Source organism: Cynocephalus volans, chromosome 3 (genome assembly GCF_027409185.1).
Source record: "Cynocephalus volans isolate mCynVol1 chromosome 3, mCynVol1.pri, whole genome shotgun sequence".
Classification (NCBI taxonomy): Eukaryota; Metazoa; Chordata; class Mammalia; order Dermoptera; family Cynocephalidae; genus Cynocephalus; species Cynocephalus volans.
The window spans coordinates 185,995,906-186,014,333 of record NC_084462.1 but is presented as its reverse complement, the minus strand read 5'-3'; the positions used below and the strand labels follow the sequence as shown (position 1 = coordinate 186,014,333).

At 45.7% G+C, this 18,428-nt stretch overlaps 1 pseudogene and 1 gene segment (V, D, J or C); both read left to right on the top strand.

The window, feature by feature from the left end:
- Positions 1 to 900: 900 nt before the first annotated feature.
- LOC134372853 (Ig heavy chain V region 1B43-like) lies at positions 901 to 1,476 on the top strand (the record flags this gene model as incomplete). The annotated part of the segment is given in 2 exon segments: positions 901 to 1,333; positions 1,463 to 1,476. Coding segments are annotated over 2 exon segments (447 nt in total), but the record flags the coding sequence as incomplete, so codon positions are not given.
- An 8,453-nt stretch (positions 1,477 to 9,929) lies between these two features.
- LOC134372852 (Ig heavy chain V region B1-8/186-2-like) lies at positions 9,930 to 18,112 on the top strand (annotated as a pseudogene).
- The last annotated feature ends 316 nt before the right edge of the window (positions 18,113 to 18,428 follow it).

The window sequence follows — 18,428 nt, the reverse complement described above, 5'->3', positions numbered from 1 at the left end:
TCTTAAAAAATCAGGGACAACTGATGAAATTGGAGGATTAAATGAAAGATTAACATCCATAAAATTTGGATGAGAACTGAATGTAGATAGGAAAAATTTACACTGCAGATGGACATGACTTACTCTGTGATGCGGGCATTTAAAAGTCTTTTGCTCTTTCCCAAATACTTAGAATCACTTTACTGAGTAATGCACAAGGCGTCATTTTTTGCAGAGTCCCTGTGGGTTCCCATGTACTGTGTCTTGTATCACAGGGTGGACAGAGCTCAAGGTAGGCTTGAAACTCATGGAACAGCAACAATGTAACAATGTAACAAGCTCTCAAGTGTGATGAGAACCACATGACAGGACAGGGTACAGGGAAAGAAAGCAGGGGTTCTGCTGAGATCAGTGCTGGGAAGCAAGACCCAGAGCCTTGGTTTATGGAGCAGAGTTGGGCTGCAGCAAGACGACACAGAAGATGGGAGTTGAAGGAAGGGAGATCTGGGCTCAGAAAGCTGGGGACACATTTCAGTTATTTCAAACTCACCAGGTTCTCTCCTATTCCATAATTGCATGTCAAATAATTTTAAGAAAAACGAAACTATACAGGCACTTAAAAAATACAAAGTCTCTCACCTAAGTTTATAACCACTTATAAGAACACAGCTCCCCCACATGCAAATTTTCCTTCAAGCTCCAGGGTAAATGTGGTGCTTGGGTGGTGGAAGCTCACAGGTCTGTCCTCAGACAGGGCTCAGGTCTCTGTGAAAGGCAGAGTTGAGATCTAATTAAAGATGAAACTGTGGGGTCTTCTCCTTTACCTGGTGACAACTTCCAAATGTGAGTTTCTCAGATGTCAGGCACGGGTCTGTGGGATGGTCGTGACTGCACATGACTGACAGGTTCTGATTCTCCTTGTCTCCAGGTGTCCTATCCGAGGTGCAGCTGCAGGAGTCGGGCCCAGGACTGGTGAAGCCCTCGCAGACCCTCTCCCTCACCTGCACCGTCTCTGGTGACTCCATCACAACCAGTAGTTACTACTGGCACTGGATCCGCCAGCTCTCAGGGAAGGAGCTTGAGTGGATGGGACTCATCAGTTATAGTGGAAGAACAGCTTATAGCTCATCCCTCAAGAGCCGCATCTCCATCACCAGAGACACGTCCACGAACCAGTTCTCCCTGCAGCTGAGCTCTGTGACCGACGAGGACACGGCCGTGTATTTCTGTGCAAGACACACAGTGATAGGAAGACAGCGTGAGCCCAGACACAAACCTCCCTGCAGGATACAGGAGGGATCTGGGCTGCAGGGGGCGCTCAAGGCCCACCCAGCTCCTGTGCCCCATGGAGCAGGTGCAGAGAGGGGATGGGGGATTCCTCTTGGGATCTGAGGTTTCCTCTGCTCTGCTGACTCTCAGATGTCCCTCAGGGTCATTTCCTGCTTTGTTCTTCGTGACTCTAATTCCCATGTTCTCACTGCAGGCCACACAGAGTGAAGTAACTTTCCTCATTTGTAGATAAGATGTTTCCTCTCACTGGGACATTCCCCCCCCCCCAGGTTTTACCATGACCTGTTCTCTTTCCTGACACACAAATCATTGTATCGATTCTTTTGTTCCTTTGATCAAGAATATTTTCCCCTAAATTTTAGATAAGTCCAGATGCAAACTGTCCATAAATGCACTTTTTTTTCTCAGCCAAGCCCACATCCCGTCATTGTTATAATCATGCTCCATGACCTCAGCCCATAGGGTCTCTGTCCTCCCTGGGGCGGTTAAGCCTCTGGGTCCTCATCCACACCGTGGACACTGATGTTCAGGATTTGTCCCACTCTCTGTCCTTCCATCAGTTTCCCGGATGGAAAAGCAGTTTCTTGAGGGCCCGACACAGCTCTCATGTTTCCATGTGGACAATTCAGTGTGACAAGCACAGTGATAAATCCCACCAGAGCCCTGCTGGGCTGAATTTTTGGTCTGCATCTGTCAAAGTGTCCTCGGGAACTGTGTCCTAAGACGTATCTCTCAGCTTGCTTGGGAATAGTCCACGTAGATAATGAAAACCCGATGAACAGAGTCCCAATCCCTGCCCACTCTCTGATGTCCCCAAAGTATCCCTCACACACTTGCCCTGTTAACGCCATCTGTAGAGCTAGGGCTTAGGGCTCACAGAGCACTCAAGTCTGTTGCGCAGACTGAGTCACAAACCGTCCACACGCAGGTCCACAAGCTGGGTAGTTGGAAAAATGTCCTGGGGGCCGTGGGTAAAAGATTAATTGAGTTTATTCAGAGCTGGGAGCAGGCGTCCTAGCGGCTTCTCTGAGAGTTTTGAGAAGCACCGTAGATCAGACCTGTTAGTCCTTTATACTTAGGTCCATAACCCAGGACACCTGGGTGCCCAGATGCAATTACATTAAGTAGTAAAAAGAAACACCTGAGGATATTTACAGCAAATGCTCGGCAATATTTTTAACATCTGAGGGGCCCTGACCATTTTCCTATATTTTCCCAACAATCCACTGCTTCAGGGTCCCTTACCATATTATCCATGTGTTCAGAATCTTCTGGAATGTTCCCTTAGCTAGGATAAATGACCCTTACATTCATATAACTATTGTCTGTAAAATATGCCTTAGACTTGTACTGAAGTTCTGTCCTTTCAACTATTAGCCACACATGCCCAGTTAGTAGTCATCACTGGTGTGAACTTCAGTGCATATTCAATAAGCAGACACATTGGTCACACGAACGTATGCATGTGCCCAGTTGACTCTGGTGCCCACAGCCAGAGCACTATGGGGGAAAAGACAGAAGGGTTATTGGTACCAATAGGAGCAGTTCTCACCCCTCTGGTAAGGTGCATGCTAGTTTGCCAACCTGGGAAAGATGGTTGCAGGAATAGTTATCTTACCTGATTTATGCTACCTTACATTATCGGCTAACACTGTTGGATCTGTAGGTTCTACATGTAACACTACAGGGGAACTCATAATTGGCCATAATGACAATATAAACATGCCCTTTGGAATAGAGCGCTCATCTGTTCCAGGCCATGTTACCTTTACTTGATTACGCCAGGTACTTGTCATCCAAGGTGAAATTTCCAAATCTTCTACTAGTCCTTTTCCCCAAGGCCCTATTAGGCCTACCCAGCGTATACTGGGGGCTTCTATTCTCCAAGGCCATTCCCATTGTACTGTCTGTTCCAGTAGTAAACAGGTTGGGGCTGGTAAGAGAATATTTCCATTCTTGCCAAAAGCTCAAGTAGTGATCTGCTCTTGTTTATGTGCTGCAGCCCCATGCAACAGATCTTCCACTGGAGAGGGCCTGCACTTGTGGGGTCTCTTATTTAGAATCCTGACTGTTGCCGGGACCACTGTGTCCACCCCTTCAGGGACGGGGGTTGGGCAGATAGCCTTAGCTCCTGTTTTAGGAGACCATTGTATTGCTCAATCATCCCTGCTGCCTGGGGATGATATGGCACATGCAACTTCCACTGAATAGACAGCTGGTAAGCCCACCTCTGAACCTCATGTCCAGTAAAGTGCATTCATTGTCACACTCTGTGACTACAGGAAGGTCATACAGGGCCTCAAGGCTATGCAGTGCCTTCACAGTGTTTACATTGTCTGAGGCCTTACAAGGCCATACAAGCAGAAGACCAGTAGCTGCATGAGCAGCAGTGAAGATGTATCTGAAATTCTCTGACCTGGGCAGTGGTCCAACAAAGTCCACTTGCCATCAATCCAGGGGCACCCTTCCTTGAGTTATTTGTGCGTCTACATGGGGCACCCACTGGGAGTGTGGACACTCTTGAGCACATACTAGACAAGCATGACAGGCATTCACTACATCTTCCCATTTTATAGGCAGGGCCCATCTTTGAGCCGCCATCCACATGGTCTTGCTGCCAGCATGTTGCATTCGTTGATGTAACCACTGGGCTACATCAGCATCTGCGGCTCTCTCCATCCATCTTACCTTAGCCAAGGCAATGGCTTCATCATTTCCTGGACTGGCTAAACGGGAAGTGTCCTGTGACATGGAAAAGAGTTACTTCTTTCTCATGCCCCAATTCCCATAACTCTTGCCACATGGCTTGTCCCCACTGGGGTCAGTAGGCAAACATCCCCTGTTGATACTTCCAAGTAGAAATCCAAACGGTTAAACCTTTGTACACAGCCCAGCTGTCAGTGCAGATGGTTAATGGCCCAGGCTCATTTTTTATCACCACCCAAAGAGCTTTCAATTCTGCCCATTGACTGCTTTGCCCTGTGCCATTTTCATACCATATGGTATCCGTTAAGGGCTGGACAGCAACACCTGCCCATGATGCTGAAGGTCCCATGCTAGAGCCATCTGTATACCAAGCTTGCTCTGTGATAGGTCCCTGTCCCTCATGGAAAGGTGTGGCCTCCACAACCACTACCTGGCCTAGCAGAGTTCGCAAGTCTTTGGACAGAGGACTCGCTGACACAGTGCTCCTTTGTTCTATATATGCTCCCCATGTAGACAGAGTGGGAGTCTGAGCTATGCCTGTTTTAGGGTTGGATGCCCACATGCACAGCCAACCTAGTGTGAGATATGTTGTCCTTACTAGGATTTTGGCAGTTCCTGTGATAGCTTCAGTGGCCATCAAGGCAAAATATACGGCTGCTAGCTGTTTTTCTATCAGAGAATAGCATAATTCAGCACCCTTCCAGAGCTTAGCATAATTCAGCACCTTTCCAGAGCTGAGACCAGAATCATGCACGTGTTTCGAATCGGTCTTGTCTCTTCCACAAACCCCATCCTAACCCCTCCTGGATATATGTACATCTAATTCAAAAGGCTTAGTGGGATCAGCCACTTGTAAGGCCTATACTTGCTATGCTGCCCTCTTTGTAGCCTGGAAAGCCTGTTCTACTTCCTCAGTCCAATGCCAGGGGGCTCCTGTCTTTATTAATGCATACATTGGGCATGCCATTTGAGCCATATGGGGTACCAAAGTTCTCCAATACCCCAGAATCTCAAATATGTCTGCAGCTGAGCTACAGTTTGTAGGTTAAGGTACACATGTATCTTATCTGTAATAGCTTCTGGGATGACCCCCTCTTACCCAACCAGACAACTCAAGAATTTGACTGACAGTCCAGGTCTTTGCACTTTGGCTGTGTTCATGGCCTGCCCACATAGTTCCAAATGGCTTAGCAGCATTGGAGCTTCCTGGGTTAAATTTGTTAGAGAATCAGAGGTTAACAACACATCATCAATGTAGTGAAACATTGTAACTGTGCTGGACCTTGTCCTCTTGGCTAGTTCCCCAGCCACTAAACCATGACAGATGGTTGGGCGATGCAGATAACCTTGGGGAAATACTTGAAAGTTTCCACTGTGTCCCGTCCCAGGTGAAGGTGAACTTATCTTGGCTATCAGCTGAGATTGGAACCAACTCAGAATGTGTTTGCCATTTATTCACAGTCTTGGGAGTTCTCTAGTATTCCCTCACATGGTTCAGGTAGCTGCACTCACCCATTCCATTAGGGAGTGATTACTTGGCACTTGTGCATATCAACAGCTGCTATTGATATTCTGCAGCTGCTGCCTCAGGTAAGGGTGGCTGGTAATAGAGGCCACCTCTTCCATCTTCTCACCAGAGCACATCACACTATTCACAGATCTCATAACATCAGTAGCCAAGCAGCCAGGAGCTCCCCTTTTTCTGCCAAAACTGTCTCTGCAAGTCAAATAATTCAATGTGGGAATAAAGGACATAGGTAGTGAACTGGGTCACCTGTGGATTGTGTGCCGGGTGGCTGCCTGGTCCTATAGGGTGCTTGCACTTCACTTTTTGGTGCACAACAGGTCATGCCTGGAGATGCACAGTCTCCCCCAACTCAGTGCTGGGTTTGTCGTTAGCCCTGGTGTGAGAAGCAGGGGTGGCCACTCACTGCATGTCATCCTCCAGGACAGTTATTCATGCTTCCTTCAACTCTGCTTTCTTCTTCAAATCTTGATCAGTTTGCAGCACACTGAGTAGTAGCCAGGCTCTGGACAGCAGAAAAGTGACCACCAGGCACCACATCCTCAAGGACAGCCACATTTCCTCTTCCTCCCAAGGGGTTCTACGAGGACAGCCTGCTTCATGGAGTGCCTGGTCTATGCTGACTTGCAGTTTTGTAAGCAGCAACCAGATCCAGGTCAACAGGAAAGTGGCCAGAGGGTACAGAATATTCAGGAGGAGCCACATTACCTCCTTCTGCCAAGGGGCTCCTGTACGTGCCCTCAAAACCTGCTGACTATGCCAATTGTAGAGGTAGGGCTAGGGCTCACAAACTGGGTCACGATCCCTCCACATGCAGGTCTACAAGCTAGATAATAGGAAAAAGGTCCTGGGAGCTGTGGGTAAAGATTAATAGGCTTTATTCAGAGCTGGGAGCAGCCGTCCTAAGGGCTTCTCTGAGAGTTCTGAGCAGCACTGTGGATAAGAGCTGTTAGTCCTTTATACTCAGGTCCATAACCTAGGACACCTGGGTGCCCATATGCAATTGCATTGAGCATTAAAAAGGAACACCTGAGGATATTTACAGCAAATGCTCGGCAAGATTCTGAACATCTGAGGGGCCCTGACAATCTTTCTATATTTTCCCAACATGAGACATTCAAAATTTACTCTCTTTGCTATTTTGGAAGTTACATTCTATCATTGGGTATAATTTCTGTGCTATTCTATGAATATCAAATATTCATCAATTCTTGGGGGAAGCAGGGTATGAGGAGATGTTGTTCTCCTTAACTTTTGAGGGATTATTTACCTGAATCAGGAATCGTGGGTGTTGGTGGTTGCAGCTTCCAACACTTTAAATATTTAAAACTTCTCGATTTTTGTTTGCATTGATTCTGACAAGAAGTCCTCTGAAATGCTTATGATTCTTCTTTTATGTGTAAGCCTTTCTAAACACAACCACTTTAGATATTTTCTGCAGTTTTAATCTGATAAAATTTAATATCTTGGTCATGGGTGTGCGTGCATGTGTGTGCGTGTGTGCTTGCGTGTGTGTGTGCGTGTGTGTGCACACGTCCGTGTGTGCATGTGTGTGCATGTTTGTAAATGTGTGTGCGTGTGTGTGTGCATGTGTGTGCATGTGCGTGTGTGCGTGTGTGTGTGTGTGCACTTCATTTTTGTTGCTTTTATTTATGGTGTTGGTGCTCTGTGGACTTCCTTCATCTGCATTTTTATGTCTGCCATCAATTTTGAAAAACTCTCTTCCATTAATACTTCCATGATCTTATCAATCCCTTAAAGTTTTCAATATGCAAATCTGTTATTAATTTTGTTAAATATGTTCCCAAGAATTTATTTTTTTTCTGATTCTATTTTAAATTGGATTGTTTTACAGATTTAATCTTTAGATAGTTCATTGCTAGTGCTTCTATTAGTTGTCACAGTTCATAGGTGGAGTCTTTAAGGTTTTTATATAATAGATCATGTTATCAGGAAACAAAAACAATTTTTATTCTCTTTCATAAGTGCATGTCATTTATTTATTTTTATTACCTCAATGCTCCTGACTAGAATTTCCAGTTTTATGTTTAATGGAAGTGGTGAGAGAGGGTTTTATGGTCTTGTTCTGATCACACATAGCAAACATAAACTTTCAATGTTAAGCTTGTTATTAGCTGTGGAATTATCATATACGACCTTTTATGTAGTGAAGGATATTACTATGACAAATTTGTTGAATTTGTTGTTAATAAAAATAGGTGGAAATATGTCAAATGCTTTTTCTATCTCTGTTGAAAGGATCATATGCTTTTTCTCCTTCATTCTGTAATGGCATTGATCATATTTATTTACTTGCTTCTTTTGAGCCATCCTTTCATCCCAGAGATAAATGCTACTTAATATTGGTTAAGAATATATTATAAATCTAAAATAATTGAAACAGCTCGGTGATGACATACAAAAATACATAGAGCAGATAGAGCAGAAAGCCCAGAAATAAAACTAAAAATTTACATTCACCTGATTTTTAACAAAAGTGCCAAGAACCCTCAATGAAAAGAGCACAGTTTCTTCAAAAAATTTTGTTGGGAAAATTGGGTATTCAAATTAAGATTAATGAAATTGCGCCCTCATACAAAAAGCAACTCAAAATGGAATAAGAAGTACATTTGAGTCCTGAAACTATGAAACTATTAGAAAAGAAAACATAGAGGAAAATCTGTACAACTTTGGTCTGTGGAAAGCAGCAAGAGCTGTGGAAGGTGACACAGGACTGGTTGAGTGGGAAACTCAGGACCCTCTGCCCCCAGGGCCCACCTCCATGGGCAGGTGCAGAGCAAGTCTGGGAGTGAGAATGTTTTTTTGTTGTTGTTGTTGGTAGGGGTCTGCATTTTCCTTTTCAATGAGCAAAACTATGCCTGTAGATATACTCCACCTTCCTATCTTTAAGTATACATGTCCCTAAACCCCAGACTCTGAGAAAATAGGACAGGTACTCCAGTGACTGTGGCATTTTCTTATTTGGAATCTGCTGTTTTACACAGATGCACAGTCCTTGATTTTTATTAGCACCTCTTCTCCATTTCAAAGTCATTGTTTCTGGTGTGGATAGCTAAGATTACTCACTGTATGTCCTGGACTGTCGCAGGGGAACATTTTTTACATATGCTTTAATACAATTACACAACCTGTAACTTCTCCCAGCTTATTTTAAATAAAAAAGCCTAAAAGAAGTAATCAACTGAAAATGACAATTTCAAATAGAGAAAGGAAATGTTCCTAACAGGGTGGGACTAGAAGCCCAAATAGTGATTCTGTGAGTCATGCAGTGTCATTCCCAGAAATAAGAAATGGACCAGCACCAGACAGTGGTACGTCGTGCCCAACTAACGTTCAGAGTCGCTGTGATCCAGTGACTCCCAGGTGCCTGGTATTAGCCTTTGAACAGGATGGTCTACAGTGGTCATCCTGGACGTGACTCTCCACAGGACATTGGGTTAAGGGGAGGCAGGGCACAGAGTGTCCAGCTCACAGGTCTGCAGATGCAGGAGGAGCTGCGCTTGAGAAAACACCACTGAGGAGTCACCTGTGACCTGAAGCAAGTGACGAGATCATGAACCTCAAGACTGAGTCTGATCTGACAGTCAAGGCTGACGTTGGAAGTGTTGGGGCAGGAGTGTGAACAGAGGATTTCTAAATGAGATTGAGGAAGATAGAATCTCTAGAAATATCCACAGCGATAGTTCTAGTCCCACATGACTTTGTCATATAGTGGTGGGGGGGCATCTTTTCTATGCATTTGCCTTAGTGACTTGTCTCAGGAACAGGAAGGGGTAGGGGACTTTCTTTCTCTCTGAATAAATACGTGCATATATATGTACATGGGTATGTATATGCTTACACACACACACACACACACACACACACACTCACATCTGAGTGTCATAGGAAAGTCTACATCTTCTGGAAAGAGTCAACTAAAAGAGTCTAAAAAATTCCAACTGTCTCACTTGAAGTCACACATAACAGGTTTTTGTGCAGAGAGACTGAGGCCACCAGCTGAGAGACAGCATCAAACAACAGACACGGTCAATGGAGCACATGAGGATCAAAGGGTTATGGACCTCTCCTTGAACCTAGAATCTCTTTAATTCAAATGTTTCTTCATGTTCTGTACTGTCGAACCCTCCACCTTCCATCCCCGCTTCTCTTCATATTTGTCTGGAAACAGGAAGACCAGGCAGTGATGCAGAGAAGAGTCTCTGAGGTTCTGTCTCCCCAGTTCCTCTCAGCAGCACAAGGTAAAACGCTCTGCCCAGACAAGGACAGACAGAGACCGTCCCCTCTGCTCCCACACTTATATCCTCAGGGGCCTCCTCATGCAAAGCAGACCCCAGTGTCAGGCTGAAAGGCCAGCCCTGGGCTGAGCAGCCCCAGTCTCCTTCCACCAGGAGCCCTTCATCAGAGCATGGATGTCCTGGGGCTGCTTCTCTGCCTGGTGGCTGCTCCCTGCTGTGAGTGTTTCGGGGACTTCAGGAAATGGAACCTGGGAATGTGGTGGTTTCATGCATGTTTGACTGACGGTGATGCTTCTTGTCCCCAGGTGTCCTGTCCCAGGTGCAGCTGCAGGAGTCAGGTCCGGGCCTGGTGAAACCCTCACAGACCCTGTCTCTCACCTGCTCTGTCTCTGGATTCTCTTTAACCAGCTATGGTGTGCACTGGATCCGCCAGCCTCCAGGAAAGGGGCTGGAGTGGGTTGGTGTGATATGGAGTGGTGGAGGCACAAATTATAATACAGATCTTAAATCCCGAGTCACCATCACCAGGGACACCTCCAAGAGCCAAGCTTCTTTAACATTGAGCAGCCTGATAGTCGAGGACACGGCCGTGTATTACTGTGCGAGAGACACAGTGAGGGGAAGTCACCGTGAGCCCAGACACAAACCTCTTCGCAGGAAGACAGGAGGGGACTTGGTGGTTGAGCGAACCCAGAACACACTACATGGAGAATTTCCACTCAGGAGCAGGTGCACAGGACACCCAGGGTTTCCTTTCAGTCCTTGGTGTTTCCTGTCTCTGTTCAGTAAAAGTCATACTCAGGAACTCTTGTTTTTGTTTTCCTTTATTTGCTTTATGTGTTCCCTTAAAATGTGGTTTCTCTTACCTTAAAATGATTAATGTAAAACAAAAATTAAGTTTAATGTGCTTTTTTTTTGGTATGATGCTACAATTTACATGACATCATGTTCACCATTTTAACCATTTGATACTGGTTAGTGGCACTTCATATTTTCACAAGGTTTGTCAGCTGTCACCACTGTGTAGTTACAGAACATTTTATCACCTGAAAGGAAACCCCACCCCCTACAAGCAGGCACTGCTCATCCCACCCTCTCCAAGCCCCTGAGGTCAACTAATGTGTTTTCTGTATCTATGGACACGCCTGTTCTCGATGTGTTGTATGAATGGGATTATGTAACATGTGGCCTTTTGTGTCTGCTTCTGTTGTGTGGTGTAATATTTCCAAAGTTCATTCATTTTGTAGCATGTGCAAATAACTTCATTTTTGGTAGGTGAATAGTTTCCAATCGTATCAATCTGCCACAATTGTTTATCAATTCATCAGTCAACGAACATTTGAGTTGTTCACTTTTTGGCACCATGAATAGAGCTGCTGTGAAGATTTGTGCACATCTGGGTTTGGACACCTCTTTTCAGCTCTGCTGGGCAAATACCTAGGGGTGGAGTTACTGGGTCATAGGGTTGTCCTGCATTTAACGTTTTATCTAACTGCCCAAATCATTACCACAGCACTTGAGCTTTTTCCCTAAACCCCAACACTATGGAAGCTTTTCAGTGTATACACATCCATGAGGACAATGTTTCCTTTAAAAACATACAGCCATCTTAGTGCCTCTGAAGTAAACCCAAGTGTTTATATTTGCATTTTCCTAATAAGTAATGACGTTGATGACGTCTTAATTTGCTCTTCAGCTATTTGCCTTATTTCAAGAAATGTGGATTCTATCAGTTGCCCATTTTTAATTGAGATTTTAATCCTTTTGTTGATGGGTGTAAGATCTCGATATAAATCATTTTCTGGACAGAACCATGATGGCTGAAGTCCCTGTGGTCAGAGATGCTTCAGTTCTGCCCACATGGCACCAATACATGATAAAAACCAGGTGGCCCCCTTTCCTCCCCAGCCATCTTCTGATGGTGTGAGAATCTCTGGAATGCTCCATCTCTGCTGCATTCAAGCAGCAATAACAGTGAAAAGTCTGCCTTTATGGAATAAAGACAGGAAGAGAAACACCCAGGAAGAACAGAAAAGAGGGAGCAGCAGGGAGGGGAGCAGCTGGGAGGAAACTGCTGCACCTGTGTGGAGACCTGGCTCACCTCCGGATCTGCAGGTGCAGCTAAAGGGGATTCACAAAACAGACTCTGAGAATGAATATGGGTGCAGAGCACAGTCAAGGGTCCAGGCTGCATCCTGAGAGGTGTGCACAGGGATCATGACTGATCTGTGCTTCAAAGACTGTGTGTGTGTGTGTGTGTGTGTGTGTGAGTGTGTGTTTGTAGCATGCTGGGAAAGGTGAACTTACACCTGCTGAAAGCATGGCAGGACACTGAGTATGACTGAAAATGACTGTTTTAACCTTAAACTATTTCTTTTTCCTATTAAAGGATGATAAAGCAAAGGAAATAAATCACAATATATAAATCGTTGTGAGCAAGAATGGTATTGTTATTCAAATCTACCATGGAGGTGCAGAAAGAGAAATTATAAAATGGAAAAGATATGAGAAAAGAATAAAATGGTGGGGGTTGATGGGGAGGGGGAGATCAGGGCTGCCTCAACAGGTCAGAGGTGGACAAGGTCTCAAAGGCTGAGAACCCTGTTGTCAAAAAAGGGGGGACACACTTCAATTTTCCCCAAGCCTCCCTCCCAGAGAAGAGCGACTACCGGGCACTTTATGATGGAGTGTCCTCAGGTGGATACAAGAGCAGTGGGATGTCTCAAGCCCATGCACTTGGGCACAAGCATTACTTAGCCCCTCCCACTCTTCTGTCCTCTGCATCCAGCAAGCCACGTGTTTATCTGATCTGTGTCCCTGTGTCAAGGTTGTGATGACAGCTGCATACTCAGGGATGACAGCTGCATGCTCAGGGATGACAGCCTGCATGCTCAGGGATGACAGCCTGCATGCTCAGGGAAGACAGCCGGCATGCACAGGGATGACAGCCCTGCATGCTCAGGGATGACAGCTGCATGCTCAGGAATGACAGCTGCATGCTCAGGGAAGATAGCCTGCATGCTCATGGATGACAGCCTGCATGCACAGGGATGACAGCCTGCATGCTCAGTGATGACAGCCCTGCATGCTCAGGGATGACAGCCTGCATACACAGGGATGACAGCCCTGCATGCTCAGGGATGACAGCCTGCATGCTCAAGGATGACAGCTGTATGCTCAGGGAAGACAGCCTGCATGCTCAGGGTTGACAGCTGCATGCTCAGGAATGACAGCTGCATGCTCAGGGATGACAGCTGCATGCTCAGGGATGACAGCTGCATGCTCAGGGTTGACAGCTGCATACTCAGGGATGACTGCTGCATACTCAGGGATGACAGCCGCATGCTCAGGGATGACAGCCGCATGCTCAGGGATGAAAGCTGCATACACAGGCATGACAGACCTGCATGCTCAGGGATGACAGCTGCATGCTCAGGGAAGACAGCTGCATGCTCAGGGATGACAGCTGCATGCTCAGGGATGACAGCCGCATGCTCAGGAGCATGCAGAAGATTTAGAAGAGGACAGTGTGCATCCTCTGGTGCCTGAGCCCAGCTCTGGGAAGCGGCTTGGATGCACAGGGTCACTGCACTTCCTCATTCTTGGGTGTTGAGGGCTCCTGGCACATGCGAACTTCCCCCAAGCTCTGCTTATATCAGGGTGACAATGCTGGGGATTGTCAGATTTCTCCCTCAATCTCTCATCATCCTGTGTAGTTTCTCTGTGAAAGACATTGTTCTGTCTCTCAAGAAGATGAACATTTTACCCTTTTTCCTTTGTCTGCTGACAGCTTCCCCGTGTGAGCATCAAGGGTTTCAGAAATGTGATAGGAGGAGTGTGCTGTGTGACACTCACGAGGATTTTCCCTCTTTTTCCAGGTGTCCTGTCCTAGGTGCAGCCACAGGAGTCACACCCAGGACTGGCGAAGCCATCGCAGACCCTCTCCCTCACCTGCACCGTCTCTGGTTACTCCGTCTCCAGGGGTTGTGGTTGGAGCTGGATCTGCCAGCCTCTGGGGAAGGGGCGTCAATGGCTTGGATACGGTCACTACAGTGGATCATCATGGAGGACAAACTATGGCCCCTTGACTCAGGGCCACATCTCCATCACTGCTGAGGGGCCGAGAACCAGTTCTCATTGCTGCTGAGCTCCGTGACCACTGAGGACACAGCCATGAATGACTGTGCAGGGGACACAGTGAGTGTCCCGTTTTCCAGCACGATCTACTGAAGAGTCAGTCTTTTCCCCAATGTACGTTCTGGCTGCATTTGTCAAAGATCAGTTGGCTGTAAGTATGTGGTTGATTCCTGGGTTTTCTCTTCTGTTCCACTGATCTGAGTGTCTCTATTTATGCCAGTACAACACCATTGTGGTTGCAATAGCTTTGCATTATAATTTGAAATCAGATAGTGTTATGCCTCCAGCTTTATGCTTTTTTTTCCTTAGGATTGCTTTGGATATCTGGGGTCGTTTGTTATTCCATATGAACGTTTGGGTTGCTTTCTGTATTTCTGTGAAGAATCCCATTGATACTTTGATGGGAATTATATTGAATCTGTAGATTTTGGGGGGAAGAATGGACATTTCCAAATGCAGTAAAATGAAATTGGACCTGTACCTCTCACCATATACCAATACCAATACAAAACGGATTAATCTTAATTATAAAACCTGAAACCATAAAATTATTAAAGGAAAATACAGGGGAAACAGTCCAGGTAATAGGACTGGTCAAAGACTTTATGAATCCTACCCCAAAAGCACAAGCAACAAAAGAAAACTGAAATAAATGGTATTATATCAAACAACTTCTGTACAGCAAAGGAAATAATCCAAAGAGTGAAAAGACAACCTCTTGAATGGGATAAAATATTTGTAAATGATACACCCCAATACGGCAATAATATCCGGAATATACAAATAAACAGCTATACATTAAAATAAAGAAATAAAGAAATAAAATAATCGTCATCATCATCATCATCATCTTATTAAAAAATTAGCAAATGAAATTAATAAATATTTTTCAAAGGAAGGTCTACAAATGGCCAACAGGTACATGAAAAAATATTCAGCATCACTAGTCATCTGAGAAATGCAAATAAAACCACACTGAGATATAATCCCACCCAAGTCATTCTGGCCATTATTAACAAGACCGAGAACAGCAAACACGGGTGAGGTGAGGACGCAGGGAAAGGGGAATTCTCCTAAACTGCTGTTGGGACTGGAAGTTAGCACAGCCATTATGGAAAACAGTATGGGATGCCTCAGAGAACTACTGATATCACTACCATATGATCCAGCAAACCACTGCTGGGTGTATATCCAGAGGAAGGGAAGTCATCGTGTCCAAGGGACACCTGCACTCCCATGCTCATCACAGCTCTATTTACAATAGCCTAGAGGTGGTGTCAACATAAATTTCCATTGACAAATGACTGGATAAGGAAAGTGTGGCATATGTGCACAATGGAATACTACTCAGCCATTAAAAATAAGGAAATTTTTCCATTTGCAGCAACATGGATGAACCTGGAGAAAATTATGTTAAGTAAATTAAGCCAGATAAAGTAACAGTAATAGCACGTTCTCACTCATAACTGTGTGCTAGGAAGGAAGGAAGGAAGGAGGGAAGGAAGGAAGGAAGGAAGGAAGGAAGGAAGGAAGGAAGGAAGGAAGGAAGGAAGGAAGGAGGGAGGGAGGGAGGGAAGGAAGGAAGGAAGGAAGGAAGGAAGGAGGGAAGGAGGGAAGGAAGGAGGGAAGGAAGGAAGGAAGGAAGGAAGGAAGGAAGGAAGGAAGGAAGGAAGGAAGGAAGGAAGGAAGGAAGGAAGGAAGGAAGGAAGGAAAGAAGGAGAAAGACGGAATAATTCAATGCCACAACAATATGTTGAACTTTCTCAAGGACAGAACAGGGCTATGGATACTCACGATGGGGGTCAGGAGGGAGGGCGGTTGGAAGTAACAGGTCAGGTTGTGGACATGGGCAGAGATTATGATTTAGAATGATGAATATGCTAATAAAAATAAATATTTAAAATATGGAAATATGTATGGTTAAAATATTGGAAAAACTTGTTTTGCTTATGAAGTTTTTGCTCATTTCTTACATTTTACTTTTTATTATTGTTATGTTCTTGTACTGCATCTTCTATATTTTCTCGTTTAGTGTGGTTACCTGAGAATAAGCATAATTAGTGACCAGCTCATGACCTGTCAGAGGTTATACTTAAGTGCCTTGATGTTAACAGTTCCACCCTTGATAGATCTGTCCCTGTCTTGGTTAATTCATCCAAAGTTCACAGAATCTAGATGTCTGTCAAAGGTTTTACTTTCTGTGTCCCGAGGCCTTTCATCCAGAAGCAGGTTGTTCGCTAGGATTCTGTCTGGTGAGTCATGAATACGTCCTGGGTGGAGATGACAGCAGCCTCCACTAGAATTTCAGACAGTGACGGCCTCTCCTGAGGCTCAGGGCTTCTCACACATGTGCCCCTTCCCTTGTGTGCCTTTTGCCAAATTCAAGAGTCTTCAAATGTAGATTTTGACATTTTTATCTAGATTGTGTGTTGTTTTTCTTGTGAAGGGCATGTGACCTGGTTTTCATTGACCCGTTCCTGAAGACACACCGTGACCACCATGAATTCATGTCCTCATGTCTCACTAGGAAATGCAGAAATCGTTAATGATGAGAACTGGACCGAGGACCCTGCATGATCACAACACTTCCCCTAGACGTGACCTTGATAACAGGGTCAGATGGTGGGACAGTGGAATGACTATCATCACAACTCCTCCCTCTGTCTGTCATCCAGAACTTCACCTCCCATTTCCAACTGCAGCTGCAGGGCCCCAGGGAAATGAAGCTTAACTCAGTGGCTGGGAAGTAAAAGTGAAAAGTCCATTTGTTGTGCATGCGCGTCTTCCCATCTTTTGGTTTGTTCCATATCTAATTATGTCTGCCCAGGTGTCACTTACACTTGGTGAAATCAGAATACTCCTCCGAGTAGCCGGTCAAAGTCAACCTCTAAAGGTGCTTCTGGTTTCTTCTCAAACATTCAGAAAGCTTGGAAATTGTTACCCTTTCTCTAAGAACAAGAGCAATCTAGACAAACTGAACATCAGTGCTGGTCATGGGCCCATCATAGCACTGAAATTGCAGATAAAACTGGTGCCCTAAAAACTGGAGAGACAGGTACATCCAGAATGACAGGTGAGACCTTTTAGCCTAAATCTGAAGCTGCCACAGGTCCAATCTGGTAAAACCGTTTCCATAAAATTTCTATAAATGGATGGGGACAGTTGTGGAGTATGTGAGGGTGAGACCTCCTGGGATTTGCACACCCCACATCACTGTGGCCTTTCCATGCAGGAATCTCCAGGTTCCCAGGTTGAGGACTGAGATAGGTCCCCTCGTGCATCTGTCACGTGCAGGACTAATCCCTGAGATGTGCAGCCACAGCCTTCACCAGGAAGATTCTCCTTCCCGGTAACATTTTCAAACCTTACTGTGAGAGAGAGAAGAGACTTATTCCCACTCTAGATCCATATGCAGTGATTCTGTGTCACCTAAAGAGTTGAAAACACTCAGAGGAGGTGAGATTCAAGGAAACAGAGGAAGATGCTTTAGCAACTTGAGTAGAGGGCGGAGGAAAATGAGTCGTCACAGGAAGGGCCCTTGTGAAAGGAACATCGTGGAGACATGAGGACATTAGTCATCAATTTCATAAACATATGTAATGTTCTCATACCCCACTCTTTACCCCTAGACCACAAAAGTAAGAGTGGATTAAATCTGAAAGTTGCCAATGCTCAGATTCTGAGTAGGAGAGCTTAGGGGAGCCCAAAGACAACACGGAGAAACAATTGTAAACAGTGGGTGATTAGAAGACTCTGAGAGCTGCAACTATTAAAGAACCTCAGCGCCCCTCTCTCAGGCAGCGTCAGCCTGTGATAACTCCAGGGTGAGACTCACGGGGACACCCATCCCATGCAAGCACCGAGCTGAAGTCGGAAGCCTAGAGTTACTGTAACTGGGCCAGGAAGCTGATGTGTCTCCTAAACTGCTGTTCTTAAGTGACGTTCTTTCCTGCCTGAGACTTGAGAACCACAAACACAATTCAGCAGCCTGTGAGCCCATCTGTGCAGAAAAGACATGGACACGATCCCCACGAGAGACGTCTCCAACAGAAAGATGTAGGGGCAGATTCCCATCGCAGACACTGGCCCACAGGGGCCCTGGCCCCCAAGCCCACTTTTCCATGTCCCCTGTTTCTAGGTCAACTCCTGCTTCTGCTCCTCCTCCTGGGGAGATGAACCATTGAACCCCCTCTGCGGCTTTGCCCTCGGGTCCTGACTGTGTTCTTGAGTCAGGGGACAACAGGCGTGTGGGTCTGGTGAACCCTTTCCACACATCGAGGGTGTTAATTGTGGGTGAACTGACTGGGCTTGGCTCCTTGTGTGTGATCCTCTGCTCAGTGAGCCTGGAACCTTCTCATGGGCATCTGCAGGGGTCCCGGGCAGTTGGGAAACAGGCAAACCAACTGCGTAGGCCCTTCCCAAGTCTCCACCTGAGTCCTGTTGCTTTGGTTCTGTTTGACAAAGCAAGACACGCACCCAGGGCCAGAGTCATTGTGGGGAGCACTACCCATGTGCTAGGTACAGGAAGAAAG